The sequence below is a fragment of the Mustela putorius genome, unplaced genomic scaffold (assembly GCF_011764305.1).
Source record: "Mustela putorius furo isolate JIRA1106 unplaced genomic scaffold, ASM1176430v1.1 tig00000127_pilon_pilon_pilon, whole genome shotgun sequence".
Classification (NCBI taxonomy): domain Eukaryota; kingdom Metazoa; phylum Chordata; class Mammalia; order Carnivora; family Mustelidae; genus Mustela; species Mustela putorius.
The window spans coordinates 7,281,354-7,297,255 of record NW_025421288.1 but is presented as its reverse complement, the minus strand read 5'-3'; the positions used below and the strand labels follow the sequence as shown (position 1 = coordinate 7,297,255).

The 15,902-nt window shown below is 59.3% G+C and overlaps 1 protein-coding gene across 7 annotated transcripts in view; it reads left to right on the top strand.

Annotated features, from left to right (window-relative positions):
* The window catches only part of SYT7 (synaptotagmin 7), a 59,112-nt gene extending 43,518 nt beyond the window's left edge, over positions 1 to 15,594 (top strand). For all 7 annotated transcript variants that reach the window (XM_013044604.2, XM_045063301.1, XM_045063291.1 and 4 more), the window contains 6 exons: positions 3,404 to 3,539; positions 7,689 to 7,959; positions 11,119 to 11,288; positions 11,771 to 11,885; positions 12,421 to 12,620; positions 14,944 to 15,594. In XM_013044604.2, the coding sequence (XP_012900058.1) occupies positions 3,404 to 3,539; positions 7,689 to 7,959; positions 11,119 to 11,288; positions 11,771 to 11,885; positions 12,421 to 12,620; positions 14,944 to 15,048 (997 nt within the window). In that variant the 3' untranslated portion in view covers positions 15,049 to 15,594. The remainder of the gene's footprint in view (positions 1 to 3,403; positions 3,540 to 7,688; positions 7,960 to 11,118; positions 11,289 to 11,770; positions 11,886 to 12,420; positions 12,621 to 14,943) is intronic.
* Positions 15,595 to 15,902: the final 308 nt, after the last annotated feature.

The following is a 15,902-nucleotide window of genomic DNA, read 5'->3' as shown; positions in this document are numbered from 1 at the left end:
GTGGACACAGTCAGAAGTTCCCAGAGAGTGGGAGGGAAAAGCGGGACAGGTTCTTTCACTCAGTGGCACAGATGGTATCACACCCAAGCCTATGTCCTGGGGGGGTGGGAGAAACAGAGCCTACCACCTCCAGCCCACCTGGCACCCCAGGAGTCCTGGACTGGGTCCTGGGGGGGCTAGAGTGCTGCGGGGAAGGGGTCAGGGGCCATGGGGGAGAGGCGGCAGAAGGGGGCTGGAGACCTCTGGAAGCCTGCTGAGAACCCGAGCTCCTTGTCGGGGTGGGGGAAGGTGTGAAGTGTGCAGGAGGCGACGCAGGCTGGAAACGAGATTTCACATCACCCCTGTGTTCATTAGCTGGCTCCATTTCCACGCACAGCCTCTTTTTACCTCTGCCATGTAGGTCTCCCGCCCGTGTTCTAACACGCCCATCCCTTCTGACCATTCCATCAGCTGTCCCTGCCTTCCTGGGAAGGGTGGGTGCGGAGGTGGAGGCCGTGGGCCCTCACCCCCCACCCTGCCTAACTCTCCGGGTGGACACATGCCATTCCCACCCTGTCACACCCACCCCGTCCATCTCAGGGCCTCTGGGGTGTTTCCCAGGCGACTGGGGGCTGAGAAGGTGTCTGGCACTGAGGGCTTCCTTCCCAGAACTCTCCCCGGCCCCAGGCTTGGCAGCACCCCACCAGGCTCCCGGCACCTTAGGGCTCCACCCCTCTAGACTCCTGGCTCTTTGGAACTTGGCCTGGTGGGCTTGGGTCATCTGTCCCTTTCTCTTCAGCTTCTGCCTCCAGACCCAGAGTCTGCCTTTCTGCCCCGAACCCCCCACACTTTCCCATCCAGCTGACCCCTTGGCTGTCCTTGGGGAGGACTTTCAGCGCCCCAGGTCTGTCAGCAGCAGGTCCCTGGGCGACAGGAGGGCCCCGGGAAGAGGAGCAACCATTCCAATTCCCAATCAAGGTAGGGGTGCGTCTAGCGAGCAACATGGAGATGGGAAGGTTGGTCACTACCTCCCTCCCAGGATCCTTGGTGGCCCGGAAGTCCCCCATCCAGGATCTCCCAGTCCCTTAGCCTCAGTCCTGCGGGCCCCAGGAACAGGATGCTGTTGGACCCGGGAGGGAGGGAGGAGGCCAGGCCTAGCCCTGGCCCCCGTTCCCCGCTGCCTTCACCCATCCTGCCCTGCGTCCATGCCCATGTCATGCTCCCTGCCATCCCTTCCATCGCTCCTTGGGATCCGAATGGTGTCCACCGTGGCCCCACCCCCACCTGAGTGGGGCGCGGGGCAGGGCGGGGACCTGGCCACCCCCATCGCGCTCCTCGCCCCAAAACCACCATGTCTCCTCTGTCCCGGTGTGTGTCCCCCGCCTCCTCTCTGCCTCTCCTCTCGGCCGCCTCGCTCGTCCCCTTGTGCACCCTGCAGCCTTCTTCACCAGTCTTCAACTAACCTTTCTCGGCCTCTCTCTCTCCCCCTCTCCTTCCTCCCATCTGCTCCTCACAGGGATGTCCCTGGGCCAGTGACGGGGCCCCTCCGCCTCTCCCTCTGCCTCTCTGTGCACTTGTCTCTCTGTCTCTCTCTGTCCCGTGACCTCCGGTAGCTTCAGTGGCGCTGACCATCTTCCCAGGCTGCTTTGCAGCTGTGCTGATGCTGTGGTGTGGCCAAAATAACTCCGACTTTCTCATACCTTCAGCAGTCAATCTGGCGCTCTCCTCCTGTCCCACTCTATTTTTAACCTGACTTTACCTCTCCAGCTATTTCAGTGTCCTCTTCCTCCCCGTGCCTGTCTGCGTGCGCACGTGTCCGCGAGTGTGTGTCCCTGTGTGTGCGCGCGTGTGTGCGTGCGTGCGTGCACCGCTGTGGCCGCACTTCTGGGAGGGACCCTGGGGTGGCCCCAGGCAGGGCGGGGTGTCTCGTGCTATCTAGGCAGGGCCGGGTTCTCGCAGCAGGTGTGTGTGTGTCTGATTCGCAGGGTGTCTGTCCCTGACACGGCTCCCTGCTCTTGTCCGTTTCAGTCGGTCCCGAGTCGCACGCACACCTCAGCATGCCTGGGTCTCCCTGGATGTTTCCTCTCGGGATCTAAGTGTGCATCGCTGTGTGTGTGTATGTGTGTCATCTCACTGCTGTGGTCGACCTGCCTTGTTGCTGTGCCCTCCTCTCCCTGGTGCCTCCGGGTGTCTGTCGGGCTTGTGTGCACTAGCGTGTGTGTGTGTGCACGTCCGTGTGTGTGCACGCGCATGTGCACACTTTGCTGTTGGGTCCTGGTAACTCCCCTCCAGGGCGTGACAGATTCCGTGCATGTCTGTCTGCCTGTCGTGGCTAACTGTGTGCCGGCGGCTGGTCCGTACCAAGGATGTGTGTCTCACCTGCGTGTGTCCCCGAGTCTGAGGCTCTGGGACTCTCAGAGCTGTTCTCTTGCAGCCTGTCCCGAGCCCCACGCTGCCGGACTTCCTGTCTTTTCCTCGCTGCCCGCCCCATCTATCCTCCTCATGAGATGTTCCAGCCTGGTCCCTGGGCAGGCTTATAGTGCCCCCTTCCTGAGCCCCGGCTGGACAGAGCCTGGGCTCACCACCCAGCTGCCGGGCCAGAGAGCCCAGCTTCCCGGGAGCAGCATGGAGTCGGGGTGCACACAGGGCCTCGCACGGAATGGTCAGATCCGGGGCTTCTCGGTGGTGCCCCGTCTCTCTCTGACCCTGGGTGAGAGCCATATCCCACGCGCAGTCCTCAGAGCGGGAGACGGGTGGGGACTGGGGAGCAGGGGGCGTAGACTCGTCCCATCCCACAGGTGGCTGTTTCAATCTAAATTAGTTTGAGTCGCACTGGCCACTTCAAATGCTTAGTAGCCACATAGGGACAGTGCAGACATAGAACACGGCTGCCATCGTAGAACGTTCTACTGGCCAGAGCTGTGTGGGCAGTAGTCCTGACCTCACCTGGTCATTCTTGGGTCTGAAGGGCACCTGCGTCCTCAAGCAGAACAAACACAGGCGGGGAGTTATCTCTGGGAGATAACTCTCCGGGCGTGTCTGCAGAGGGTAATGATGCAGGGGGTGACCTGGACATGCTGGGGAGCCTCCGCTGCCAGGTTGGAGTGATGAGGGCTGCCAGGGGACGCGCTCAGAGACCACCATGCACGCAGTGACTGAACGGTGGGGGGCTTCCTGGGGACCAGGAGGAGTGGGAGTACCCACAGGGGCAGTCTACCTGGATCGCGCTTAAGTGAGGGAGATGGGCCCCAGGCACTTCTGAGGGAAGACCAGCCCTCCCTGCGGACCAGAGCGTAGCTCCTGCTGGCCTACAGGAGGTGGTGGCTACTTGGGTCTCAGAAGACGTGCCGCTGCCACCCCGGCCAAGGTGCCCAGCCCAGCCCACCCCCGGACCTGCGCTTATTTGGAATCCCCCCGCCTCCAGGTTGCCTGCAGGAGGGAAGGCAGTGAACACAGCCCCGGTGCCGGGCCAGACACCCCATGATGAGTCTGACCGCCGGACTGAGCCGCGTTCCTCCGTCTCGGACCTCGTCAACTCCCTCACCAGTGAGATGCTCATGGTGAGAAGGGCAGGGCGCTGGGGCTCCAGACAGGAGCTGAAGTGGGAGGCTGGGGCCGGGGAGGGGATGCGTGTGACAATTGGTGACAGCGTGGCAGTTGTCCACTCGGGTACGGGTACTAGCATGGTGACTGAGTGAGCAAGGCTTGGGTTCTTTTTTCAGCTTTTTCCCCAGAACAGGCTCTCTGTGCCTCAGTTTCCTCATTTGTACAGTGAGAATAAGAATGCCCATGTTCCTCCCGTCTCTTTCTGGGTTGAGTAGGGGTCCAAGAAAACCTACTCATGGGGGGTATTTTTATGATCCGTAGGAGGAAAGGCTTGGGGCAGACTGGGTCCCCTCTTGGAGCAGTGTCCCACTGAAGGGAGGTCTGGGCTGGCGCTCCTGGTGGAGTGGGGCTCATTTCCCCTCTCTCAGGGACCTCCCTTCAAACCCTGTCGCTGGGGGCCAGCTGGGGCCCAAAGATAAAAGAAGAGTACGACCCCCCAGATCCTGATTGCTGGGACTGTGCTGAGGGTCTTCCGTGCACACCCCGCTCCACGGGGCTCCCAGCCCTATGGATCTGGCACATTTCCACCAAGGCACCTAGGCCTCACCCCCCGGGTGGCAGCAGTGAGTCATGGCCATGTGCCTCACCTGAGCTGGGGGAAGAACCCTGGTGAGGACCCCATGATGGGGCAGCCGGCAGTTTGCAGGCGGCAGTCAATCAGGGCTTTGTCAGCCCACAAGTCCCAAGGAGGCTTAGGGTCTGAGGTTGGGGAAACTGATGCCTGCAGTGTTCCTACTGGATGTCACTGGAGACAGTAATTTCTGCTCCCTGGACCCAGGGTCCCTCCCCAGTCCCTCCTGTAGAGCGAGGGAAGCCAGTTTGTGGGCTCTCAAGCCCTTGTTGGACCTCATTCAGTTGGGAGTTCCTTTGCCCAGGCCCTGGCATGGCAGCTCCCATGCTCCCCTGGGGCCCCAGAGCCCCTGGGCCCTGCCCTTCTGCCAATTAGGGTTCCAGCCAGCTCCACCCATCCACCCCCCACTGCCCCTTTTTTTGCCCAGAGATTTTCAAATTATAATATGCACACGAATCACTGGGCGAGCTCGTAAAAACGCAGATTCCATGGGGCACCTGGCTGGTTTCCATTAGAAGAGCCTGCAGCTCCTGATCTCGGGGTCATGAGTTCGAGCCCCATGTTGAGTACAGAGGTGACTTGGACACATGTAACTATTTTCAAAAATGCAGATTCCCAGTCAGCAGGCCTGCAGTGGTCCCTCAGATCTGCATTTCTCTTGGATGCAGACTCAGGCGTCAGATTTTCCCTGTTCCAGAGCTGATTTCCCCTGGGCCTCTACCTGCCACCCCCCGCCATGGGCCCCTGCGTGCCTGGCCCTCCACCGCCCTCTTGTCTCTCTCTCCCACCCACATAGGTGGGCCCAGCCATGCTGTCCTCTGGATGGGCCAGGCCACAGCCCACCCTGCCTCCCTACCCAGCCTCTTAATTGGTTACAGCTTCCTGACAGTTAGGTTCCAAGAAGGAACAGTCCATTCCCAGCCAGCTTGCCTGCCGCTTGCTGCCCCCAGGGAGGAACTGACAGCCTCAGGCAGAGGAAGGAAGTGTAGACCCCAGGGCCCACTCACGGGCTTCAGGGTTCAACCAATGCTCAAAGGGGAGCAAGTAAGATCTAATGGCCCAGCCCCAGGCCAAAGCTGGCACATTGTCATTAATGGTGATGAGGAAGACAAGCAGGCCCCAGAAGCTGGGGGTCAGGAGTCAGTGCCCACAGCTGGCCAGAGGAAGGGACTGAGGGAAAGGGGTCAGACAGGAGGCCAGGCCACACCCCGATCTGAGTCACCCCAGCCCTGACATGCTTTTTGATGCTTGCTTCTACTGGGGGGGGGGTGCTCCCGCCGCACCTCCCCTGGGACCCTGCTAGGGGTGGCCAGTCTGGTTGCCATGGAAACAGCTCTTCAAAGCTGCCCCGGCTGGTTAATTAGGGCTTGGGACTGTGGTTTGGGAAAGCTGGGAACAGGCATAGAGCCAGGCCCAGCTTGGGCCTGTCACCCCCAGACCACCTGGTTTGGGAACCTAAACCACTCAGTTTGGGAACTAAGACCTCAGACAGGGCTGGGGTCCCCCGGGCTCCAGTCACCAGGGACTCCACCCAAACTACAGAAGGAACAGGTGGGGCAAGTGGTCTTTGCTGGCTCTGTCGACTCACGCATGCCTCAGGCTCCCAGTCCCATGGCCAGCTGTGGCAGGGGCTGGGCTAGAGAGGGACCACAGTCCATTAGCACCATCCCAGCAACCACGCAAGATGGATCTTACAGTCCCGCCCTGCAGGTGCGCCATCTAAGATGCACTGGGAATGAGGCTGGTACCAGTAGTGGGCAGGAGCACAGGGGAGACCTTCCCTGCATGGGGAAGCCACATTCTCAGTGGGTCTAGAGGGGAGCCTGATGCTGGAGCTCAGTGTCACAGTGAGGGGAGCCCGAAGGACACACGTGATGGCTGGGCACTGACCTGGCCTCGGGTTTTAACTCCCTGTTCTCTCCCGGGAGACTTGGGGCAAGCTAATCACCTCTCTTCGCTCCCACCCCAACTGGTACATGGTAGTGCCTCCCTCATCCAGATGTCGGAGGGAGTCAGTGAGCGCCAAGCACAGCACACAGGGCGAGGTCAGGCCTGGTCCTTACTGCTCTTAGAGTGATTTTGAATCTTCTCCTCTGGGGCAGGTGAGTTCTCACTGGCTTGGTGGGAGGGGGATGTCTCAAAATTGCCCTGAGACGTGAGACTGCTTTGGTGGAAAGAGTGGGCTTTCAAGTCAGAGAGGGTCCATGATGCTGTGCAATCTTGGCTGTGTGACTTAACCTCTCTGAGCCAGTCTCCTCATCGAGGGAGTGGTGCAAACCGTCTCACCCAGCTGTTGTCAGGATTCAGTAAGAAGGTGATGTAAGTCTTCCGCCATGGTAGGTGTGCACTATATATATTCTTATTTTCTGTATTACCTACTAGTTCAGAGCCTGGGGCCGCTTCCTAGGAAGAAGGAGGGGGCACAGGGAAGACTCCTGTAGGGGAAGTGGGAGAGAAACTGGGCTAACAGTTTTGTCCCAACTCGGGCTCTCATCCAGTCACCTGGGGAGCTTTCAGAGAGAGGGATGCCTGGGCCACTAGGACCCCTGGGTCTGGGGTGGGACCCAGGCAGCCCAGAAACTTCCCCAGGTATTCCCATGAGCAGCCACAGCTGAGATTGGGCTGGGAGACACTCCCTCCAATTAACTCCCCCTACTTTTTCGATGTCAGCTTGGGAAGGGGACACCCACACCAGCCTCCACCTGCGTGTCCCATGCTGGGTGGGCCCAAGAGCCCTGCCCCTGGGAGATGGGGGCTGAACACAGGCGGAGCCCTTCCTCTTGGTGGCCTGGTAGAGCGAGCTGAGGGGCTTTCTAAACAACTCCACGGCCCAGGCCTTCTCCAGCCCCATGCAATCAGGCTCTCTGGGGACTGGGCCTGGGAACCTGCATTTTTAGCATTCCCCCACGTGAATTTATGCCTTACGCAAATTAGACGCTGCTGAAAAGTCATTTTGTAAATCACATCATCCTCAGAACCCCAGAGAGTCACTTTCCAAAGAAATATCCTGGTAAACTCTTGAGATGCGAACAATCTCCCTCATCTGTTCAGCAGCCCTGGCTTTTGTGCTGGTGCATTTCACAGTGGGCCCCGCTGGGCTGTGGAAGGCGGGAGAGTGGGAGGGGGAGCTCGGGGACCTGGTTGGGTGGCGGGGACATCAGTGCAGCTCTGACCGGGGAGGCAAAAGCAGCATGGCGGGGGGAGTTTGGGGCAGGGGCCGTGGGCAGACCCAGGGCTTCCAGGGCAGACTGGGGAGTAGGGTGCCCACTGCTCTGGGGTTTGGGGGCCAGGGGCTGTCCCAACTCTGCCCCTCCCAGGTGATGGGGCCATCCTCGCCCAGATGTGAATGTGAATGAGACCGACCACCACCTGCCCCACATGGTGACCAGAGGGAGAGCAAGCGCTTCCCCTCGGAGGCTTGGCTTCAGGCCCAGGGAGGCTTCCTAACTGTGCTGGGCTGTGGTGGGGAGCCCCGGGGGAGGGCGGGGAGCAGAACCCTGGCCAACCCTGCCGGCCTCTCCCCTGCCCCCAGCTCTCCCCAGGCTCCGAAGAGGACGAGGCCCACGAGGGCTGCAGCCGGGAGAACCTGGGCCGGATCCAGTTCAGTGTCGGCTACAACTTCCAGGAGTCCACGCTCACCGTGAAGATCATGAAGGCCCAGGAGCTGCCAGCCAAGGACTTCAGCGGCACCAGCGACCCCTTCGTCAAGATCTACCTGCTGCCAGACAAGAAGCACAAGCTGGAGACCAAGGTGAAGCGGAAGAACCTGAACCCCCACTGGAACGAGACTTTCCTCTTCGAAGGTGAGCCTGGGGCTGCCCCCGCCCCCAGCCAGAGCCCCGCCTTCCCCTCCCGCCCCCACCCTGGGGCGCCTGTACTTAGCTGTACTTAGCGGTGCGCAGGCGCGTGCACGCATACAGGTAGACACGCGCGTGCCCTGGCTCTCACGGGCACAGGCATCCGTCTCCGCCCAGGTAACCCCAGGCGCTTCGCGGTACCCCGGGTACCTGGGGTCGCAGCGCAGGAGGGCGGGCAGGCGGGGAGGCGCGCACAGGACCCAGAGGGGGAGCCCCGGGAGTCCAGGCTATGGCCCAGGCTGTGTGTTCGAAACCCAGCTCCTCCCCTCTTTGGCTGTGTGACCAAGACAAGTTCCTGTACTTCTCTGGGCGGTGGTTTCTTCATCTGTAAAAGAAGGACAGTAATAGCACGGAGGAACAAATCAGTGACTTGTGAAAGCCCTTGTGCTACCCAGAAGACCCTTCACACCAGTTTGTTGGAGACGCTGGCTCTGTCCGTTCCCCCTTCTCTGAGCCTTTCCTCCCACCCCTCCCCCACATCCAGATGCGCGGTGACAGCAGCTCTGAACCATGCCCCTGGTTCCTAGAAGCCGCTGAGGCAGATGCCCTTCCTCTCCCCTGCACAGCCCCTCAAGGCCATCTTTATCTCTCACCTCTGAGGCGCCCAGGTAACCAGGAAGCTGGGCTGGGTTCAGGCAGCCATTTCTGTTCCCGGCCTTTTTGATGCGTGGACTCCGCGTAGAGAAGCCATTATGCTTTCCCGACATGTTCAGCCAGTGAAAATAAATCCCTGTGACTCCAACCACCATCTGCCTCAGGGTTCCAGAATTTTCAGTGTGCACCCCAGGGAATCTTCCCCACCTGGTGTCCCAGCCATTTGACACCCCACCCCTTCTGCAAAGTGACAGCCGGCTCACCTCAGATGAATCGTCCAGGGCAAGCTAGTGGGTGCTTGTGGGGTGGAAGGACCCTTCTTCCCGGCTCAGCGGGGAGACCTGTTTAGAGATGGACAATCAGGGAGAGGTTCAGCTGTCTGGAGGGGTGTGAGGCCAGCTGGTGGGGCGACATTTATGGGCAGAGCTTCAATCCCCTGATCTCTTCTGCAGACATTTATCCGGCACCAGCGATGGGCTGGGCACTGTCCTGAGTACTGGGGGTGCAGAATAGACCAAGGCACCATTTGTCCCTCAAGGCATTTCTGAGCTAATGGAGGACATGGGTGTGTAGACAATCAAGCCATACTCTGCGTGGCAGATGTTGTGGGAACCCACTGTCCTCTCCACTTGATGGTGCTGGAAGACATTTCCCATGATAAGGGCCATTCAGGATGGGTTCTCACGGATGAATAGGTGTTTGCCAAATAAGAGACTGACTCCCTCCTTCTGCTGTTGAAAAGAATGGACTCCAGTGTGGCGACCTCTTGGAGCCTCCAACATTTCCAGAACCGTTCACCTGGACCAATGCCAGAGGTCACTGGACAGGTCCCTGGGGGACTCCAAGATGAGCAAGACAAGACCTAGACCCCTTCGGTGGGAGGAAGGCCTGAAGGAATTCAGGGGGTGCAGGTTTGGGGAACACAGGATTTCCTCTTCCAGCACACCTGCTCCTGTGAGAGGCAGTTCTGCTTCTAGCATCTGGCTGAAAGTGCTAGAACGCTCCAGAGCTCTTCCTCTCCCCCCATCTTCTCTGCCAGCCAGGCTAAAGCATTGGGGGTCCTGTCTCCTTCCCGCTCACACCGTGGTTCAGGATCTCACCACCTCAGGCCTCCAGGCTGACCTGCACCTTCTTTGTGCTTCGTGCCTCCCAGGCCAGCCCCTCCTCTGACCAAGCCTCCCCAGGTCCAGTGACTCTGGCTTCAGCCCTTCCTCAGACTCCCTCCCCTGGCAGTCCCTGCAGCTTCCTCACCCACTCCCCGAAGCACATTCCTGCTGCTCCATCAGGCCATTTGCTGCCATTTATTCATCCTTACAAGTATTGATTCACTTAAACAAATATTTATCGAATGCCTACTACGTGCCTGAAACCGTGTTGGATGCTGAGACCTGGTGGTGGAGGACAGAGATGCCTTCCTGGAAGTCCTACCCTGGTGGGAGTCAGGCCCAAGGAAACAGAGGAGTCTCTGTGAACAGCCCGTGGTGGCAGGATGTGAACAGAAAGTGCTAGAATCTAGAACAGGGGACCTGACGCCATCTGGGATGTCAGGGAGGAATGCTGAGACTATTGTGGCCAGGCCAGGTGGTGGAAGTGCCTCCAGACAGGGGACACCGGGTGCTGGAACTCGGGGAAGGAAGCTGGTGTGGCCGGAGCCCATCACTGAGTGGAGAGCGCTCGCAGGAGGGGCCGGGAAAGGACAGCGGGCCAGGTTGTACAGAAGGACTGGAAGCCAAGGCAGGACGTGCGGCTTTTACTCTAAATGCACTGGGAGCCCCTGAAAAGCTTTAAGCAGGAGGGTGTCACGATGGGATTTCTATTTTTAAGGGATCACTCTGCTGTGTTGACAATAGGTAGGAGAAAGCACACAGGCAGGGAGGGTGGTTTGGAAACTCTGGTGACTGTCTAGAACGTGCCAGCAGCTTGGATGAGGGAGGTGGCCGTGGAGAAGGGGATAGCTTCGGGATCTGTTGAGGAACAGCGGAGGACTGGCTGATCCCTGGAGGGGGAAGCATGGCTTCTGAGGATATGCATCGCTCTTGTTTCTGTGTCTTTGCCCCTCCCATCTGCCTGAGGCCTCCTGGGGCTGGCTTTCTGGCCCAGGCTCTTTCAGAGATGATCGGCAGGGGCAGGGCTGCCCAGGGAGAGAGGGGCCCCTGCCCAGCCTCCGAGACAGACACATGACCCAGGAGTGCCTAAATGGTCCCACCTGCTCTTTAGCTGGGAGACTGCAGGCAGGTGATACAAGCCCTCTGAGCCTCCGTCTCCGCATCTGTAAAACATATCAGATGCCACATCCACCCTGGAGAGCTGTCGTGAGGGACAAGTGTGGCCATGACAGTTCTTGCTAATGCTTCAGGAAGTTCGGAATTCGTCTGTTGCCTCCCATACCTCAGTGGGGTGGCAGGGGGCGGGCTTCCTCACAGGGACTTGGTGCCCTGGGGGGTCGCCATGCCCAGGCCCCATGTGGCCCCTCCGTCCTGTGCTTCACCCAAGCCGCCATCTGTTCACCAGGTTTCCCGTACGAGAAGGTGGTGCAGAGGATCCTCTACCTCCAGGTCCTGGACTATGACCGGTTCAGCCGCAATGACCCCATTGGGGAGGTGTCCATCCCTCTCAACAAGGTGGACCTGACCCAGATGCAGACCTTCTGGAAGGATCTGAAGCCATGCAGCGATGGGAGTGTAAGGCCGCACTTATGGCTCCCTGGCTCAGGGGGTGGGCAGGTCAGGGCCAGCAGAACTGGTCCTAGTCCCCCTGCAGCCTTGGGAATGTCAGGAGGGTGGTGGGGAACGGGCACCCAGGGGAGCAGAGTTCCCACGCTTGGTCTCAGCACCCGTGTTTGGCCCTGGGGCGGGGTGGGCGGGAGCTGCTGAGCTGTGGTAAAGGACCTGGTGCCTGTGTAGGGAGGAGGGGCCCCATGGGGGATGGTGTACGGAACTGCCAGGTGAGGGGACACCGGGTGTGACAGAGGTGAAAGGTGGGGATGGGTGAGCACCTGGGCAGGGAGGGCCCTGGGGCAGTGGGGCCAGCTGGAGAGTTCTCTAACCCTCCCCTCCCCCCAGTCCCCACACTGCTCCTGTTCTCCCTCCCAGGGGAGCGGAGGCATGTGGAGGGGGACACCCCTCCCCACAGCCCAGGCTCACCCCCAACCTTTCCCTCCCAGGGGAGCCGAGGGGAGCTGCTCTTGTCTCTCTGCTACAACCCCTCTGCCAACTCTATCATCGTGAACATCATCAAAGCCCGGAACCTCAAAGCCATGGACATCGGGGGCACCTCAGGTGCTGGGGCTTCTCGGCAAGAGTGCGGGAGGGACCGGGGAGGTTCTGGGAACATGACGGTCATGCCGGATGTGGAGAGCAGGGTCTGAGCTGTGCACTACCCCTGACCCTCTCCCCCAACCTTTCCTCTCAACTCCGCTACCTTAGAGCCCTGGGTGGCCCCCTTTGGAGCACCCTCAGGGTCTGTATCGCTTGGACTCCATCCTGACCAGAATCAGGAAGGAGGGGAGCACTGTGGAGGGAGATCTGGGCTCCAGCGCCAGCTCGAACCCTTGTCATGGGTGACCTCAGGCAAGACCTGGCCTCTGTGGGGCTCAGTTTCCTCGTTTGTTTTCATAATATGGCACTGAGTAATGGCCAAGGTCCCTTCCAATTCATCCATCCACTGGTCCCCCAGTTTCCTCTCATTGTTGCTTGGGGCTCTCCTCACCCTCCCTCTGGGGAAAGCACAGCCCCTCCTGCCCCAGCTGCCATTCCTGGAAAGGGCAGGGAATCCTGGGGAGCTCCAACACTGACCCTTCTGCCCATTCCCCAGACCCCTATGTGAAGGTGTGGCTGATGTACAAAGACAAGCGGGTGGAGAAGAAGAAGACAGTGACTATGAAGAGGAACCTGAACCCCATCTTCAACGAGTCTTTTGCCTTTGATATCCCCACGGAGAAGCTGAGGGAGACGACCATCATCATCACTGTCATGGACAAGGACAAGCTTAGCCGCAACGATGTTATTGGCAAGGTAGGGGCCTGGTGGATGGGGCGACACACCTGACTTCCAAGAAGCAGCAGGGGCAGTGGGTGAGCTCGGAGCTGGGCCAGTCCCTTCCCCTCTTTGTGCTTCCATCTCATCTATAAATGAGAGGATGGGACAAAATCTTCCCTGGGTGTCCTACTGTGAGTTGGTCCAGACCACTAGAAGGTCAGAGAAAGGAGGAAGTGGGAGAAAGACATGGCTCGGGTCCCCAAAAGGGAGTTGACTAGACAGGACCCTCTGGCTGGGTGAGGACCTCAGAGCAGTGTCACCCAGGTCCCATCTGCAGAGGGTGAGCTTGGTGGAACAGTGTAAGTCAGACCCCAAAGACCCGGCTTTTGTTCTCACCCCATGTGTTGCTAAATAGCTGTGTGACCTTGGGCAAGCCACTTGTCTCTCTGACCTCCAGTGTCCTCATTTATAAAACGGAGCCAATAGTACCGACCCTATAGCGCTTCACAGAGTAGCATGAGGATTACCCGAGATCTGTGGATGTTCTCCTTGTAGAAAGGGACTTCTCCTCATGATAGACTTACCAAAAAAAATCCATACCTGGCCTTGAGTTTTTCCAGGATGATTCTGTGACATAATCCCTTCAGTTTTTCTACCTTGAAATGTCTATCCCTGTGTTCGTTTATGGTTTAGTGTGGAGAGTTTGGGCTTGGGAATCAGATTGCTGGGCCCAGCCCCACTCTTGACAGCCATGACCTATCTGAGCCCCATTTCATTTCCACAATGAATGTAAGACAGTCCTAACCTCCCAGCATGCGGAAATGAGATAAGACAACATGGGCAAAATGCTTAGCACGCTGCTTCGAGTGTGTGTGTTAGCTGCCATTGTAAGAAAAGTCATTCGTGAAGCATTCCTGCTAAGGGCATGTCTGTCCATCCAGAGCTTTGACCAGGAGCAGTACAGGAAGCCAGGGAGGAGGGCAGGTGGAGGGGAAGGGCCGATGCCGGGAGCACGGGAGGAAAAAATGTGTGTTCCCTGAGGCGCAGCCCCGTATGGGGTAAATGACAAGTGACCTGGGCCCCCATGGGGAAGAGAGCCACGATGGAGGCAACTCTCAGATGGGGATGGAGAACTTAGCTACCTAAGGGAAGCCCCTGACCTTCAAGTAAGGTCCCAGGGACCTGAGTGCCCAACCTGTAGTCACAAGTGGCACCATTCCTCAGGGTGGCAACCCCCTGTAGCCTAGCAGGACCCTGTGTTCCCATCAGCCTGCGGCCTACTAAGGCCCCTCCTTGACCAGCTCGGGCCAAGTAACCATTATCTACTTCAGAGCTCTTTGGAAGCTTAGCCTTTTGCATTTGGGTGTTCTCGTGATACCGATCAGAGCCCCTTCTGAAACTGCCCCACCTTCTGCTGCCTGAGCCACGGTGGAGGATGGGTTCTCACTCCGGCCGCGGGGTCACTTGGCGAGCCCGGGCTTCTAACCAGCCTCCAGGGACAAGGCTGGGGTCGGCTGGGGGAACCATGCCCACGGCTCCACGAGGCTGCAGAACCCCCAAAACAAAAGCCAGCAGGATGGGGCGGGTAGGACAGAGGCTGAACGGGCTAGATGCAAATTCCACTGTACCACTTACACGACTTCCGGGTGAGTCTCTTTGCTCTCCGCACCTTCGTTTCTCCATCTGTACAATGGAGATAATATACCTGCCTCGTGGGTAAGGATGCGGGGACCTGTGTTTATAAACTCCTGACCTCAGTGCCTGGAGGGCAGGAAGTGGCGAGAAGGGGAGCGATCAAAAGTGAGAAGAGCTGGGGCGCCTGGATGGTTCAGTGGGTTAAGCCGCTGCCTTCGGCTCAGGTCATGATCTCAGGGTCCTGGGATCGAGTGCCGCATCGGGCTCTCTGCTCAGCAGGGAGCCTGCTTCCTCCTCTCTCTCTCTCTCTCTCTCTCTCTGCCTGCCTCTCTGCCTGCTTGTGATCTCTCTCTGTCAAGTAAATAAATAAAATCTTTAAAAAAAAAAAAAAATGAGAAGAGCTAGACAGTGGCCAACAGGGCAGGGAGGGCTGGGCCTAGCTGCCTCCACCCCCACTGCAAAACAGGTCAGGAGTCTAACTGGGAAGGGCCAGGCAGGCCCAAGCTCCCAGAGGGAGGCACAGCAAGGAAAATGGGTCAGGCTGGCGGGGAGGAGGGAGAAGGAGGGAGCCTCTGAGGGTAGGCCATCGCTGTAGGCAGAGCCCCCTAGGTCCCCGTGATCACGACCTCAGGGTACCATTGAGGAGATGGAGATCACCCCCTGCAGGGGCAGAGGGCAATGCTTCTCAGTGTCACTGATACTGTGCTCTTCCCTTTCTCCCCAGATCTACCTGTCCTGGAAGAGCGGGCCCGGGGAGGTGAAGCACTGGAAGGACATGATCGCCCGTCCACGGCAGCCGGTGGCCCAGTGGCACCAGCTGAAGGCCTAAGTGTGGCCACAGGAGGCCCAGGGGGCCAAGGGCCCGGGTCCCCATCATGCCCTCACCACTTTATGCACAATGCCCGGCCTGGCCCCCGCCCTAGGTGAGGGGAGGACCCTGAGGGCTTGGCCAGGGAGGGGTCCCAGGAGTCCGTTGGGCCCCGTTTCTAGGAAGTACCAGCCTCATCCTCCACCGGTCCAGCTCTGGGGGAGGGGCTTTAGGAGCCATTTTCCTGCTTTGCCCCTTTCCTTCCTGACTTGCTGATACTAAAGAAGTGGGGGAGAGCGTGAAGGCCAGACAGGCAGATGGGCAGACCCCTCCAGAGACCCGCCAGGTGGGCACAGTCCCCCGTTTTCTTTAAGGCAGTGCCTGGAGTGGAGAAGAGGTGCCCTCTCCGCAGCTCCCGATATGGGCCCCGGGGAAGGAAGGCCAAGGCGTTTGGCCTGGCCTGGCCAGGAGAGGCCCATCCCAGGGCAGTTTCAGGTGCCGGCTGGGCCCTGAATGCCGAGGATAGTATATAGCCCGCTCCGGGGTCCTGGAGCCGAAGCCTGTGTACTTGGCGTTGCGTCCACTTTGTGTGTGTGCGTGTCGGGGGGTGGCACTCTTACCCTGTCCCCCTGGGGGCCACCCGTGCAGAGAGGGCAGGCTTTCATAAAGTGGGGGCAGGAGGCCAAGAGAGGTCAATGCACAGAGCCAGGGGTGGGCAAGGAGAGGCAGGTGAGGGGTAGGGTGAGAGGTGGGGTGGCGGCAAAGGAGCAGACTCTGGAGCGGGACTGAGAACTTAGCTGCCTCCATCTCCTGCCCGTCTCGGCTCAGAGCTCTCCCGGAGCTCCTTGCTGAGCGATTTCATCACTTGAACATCA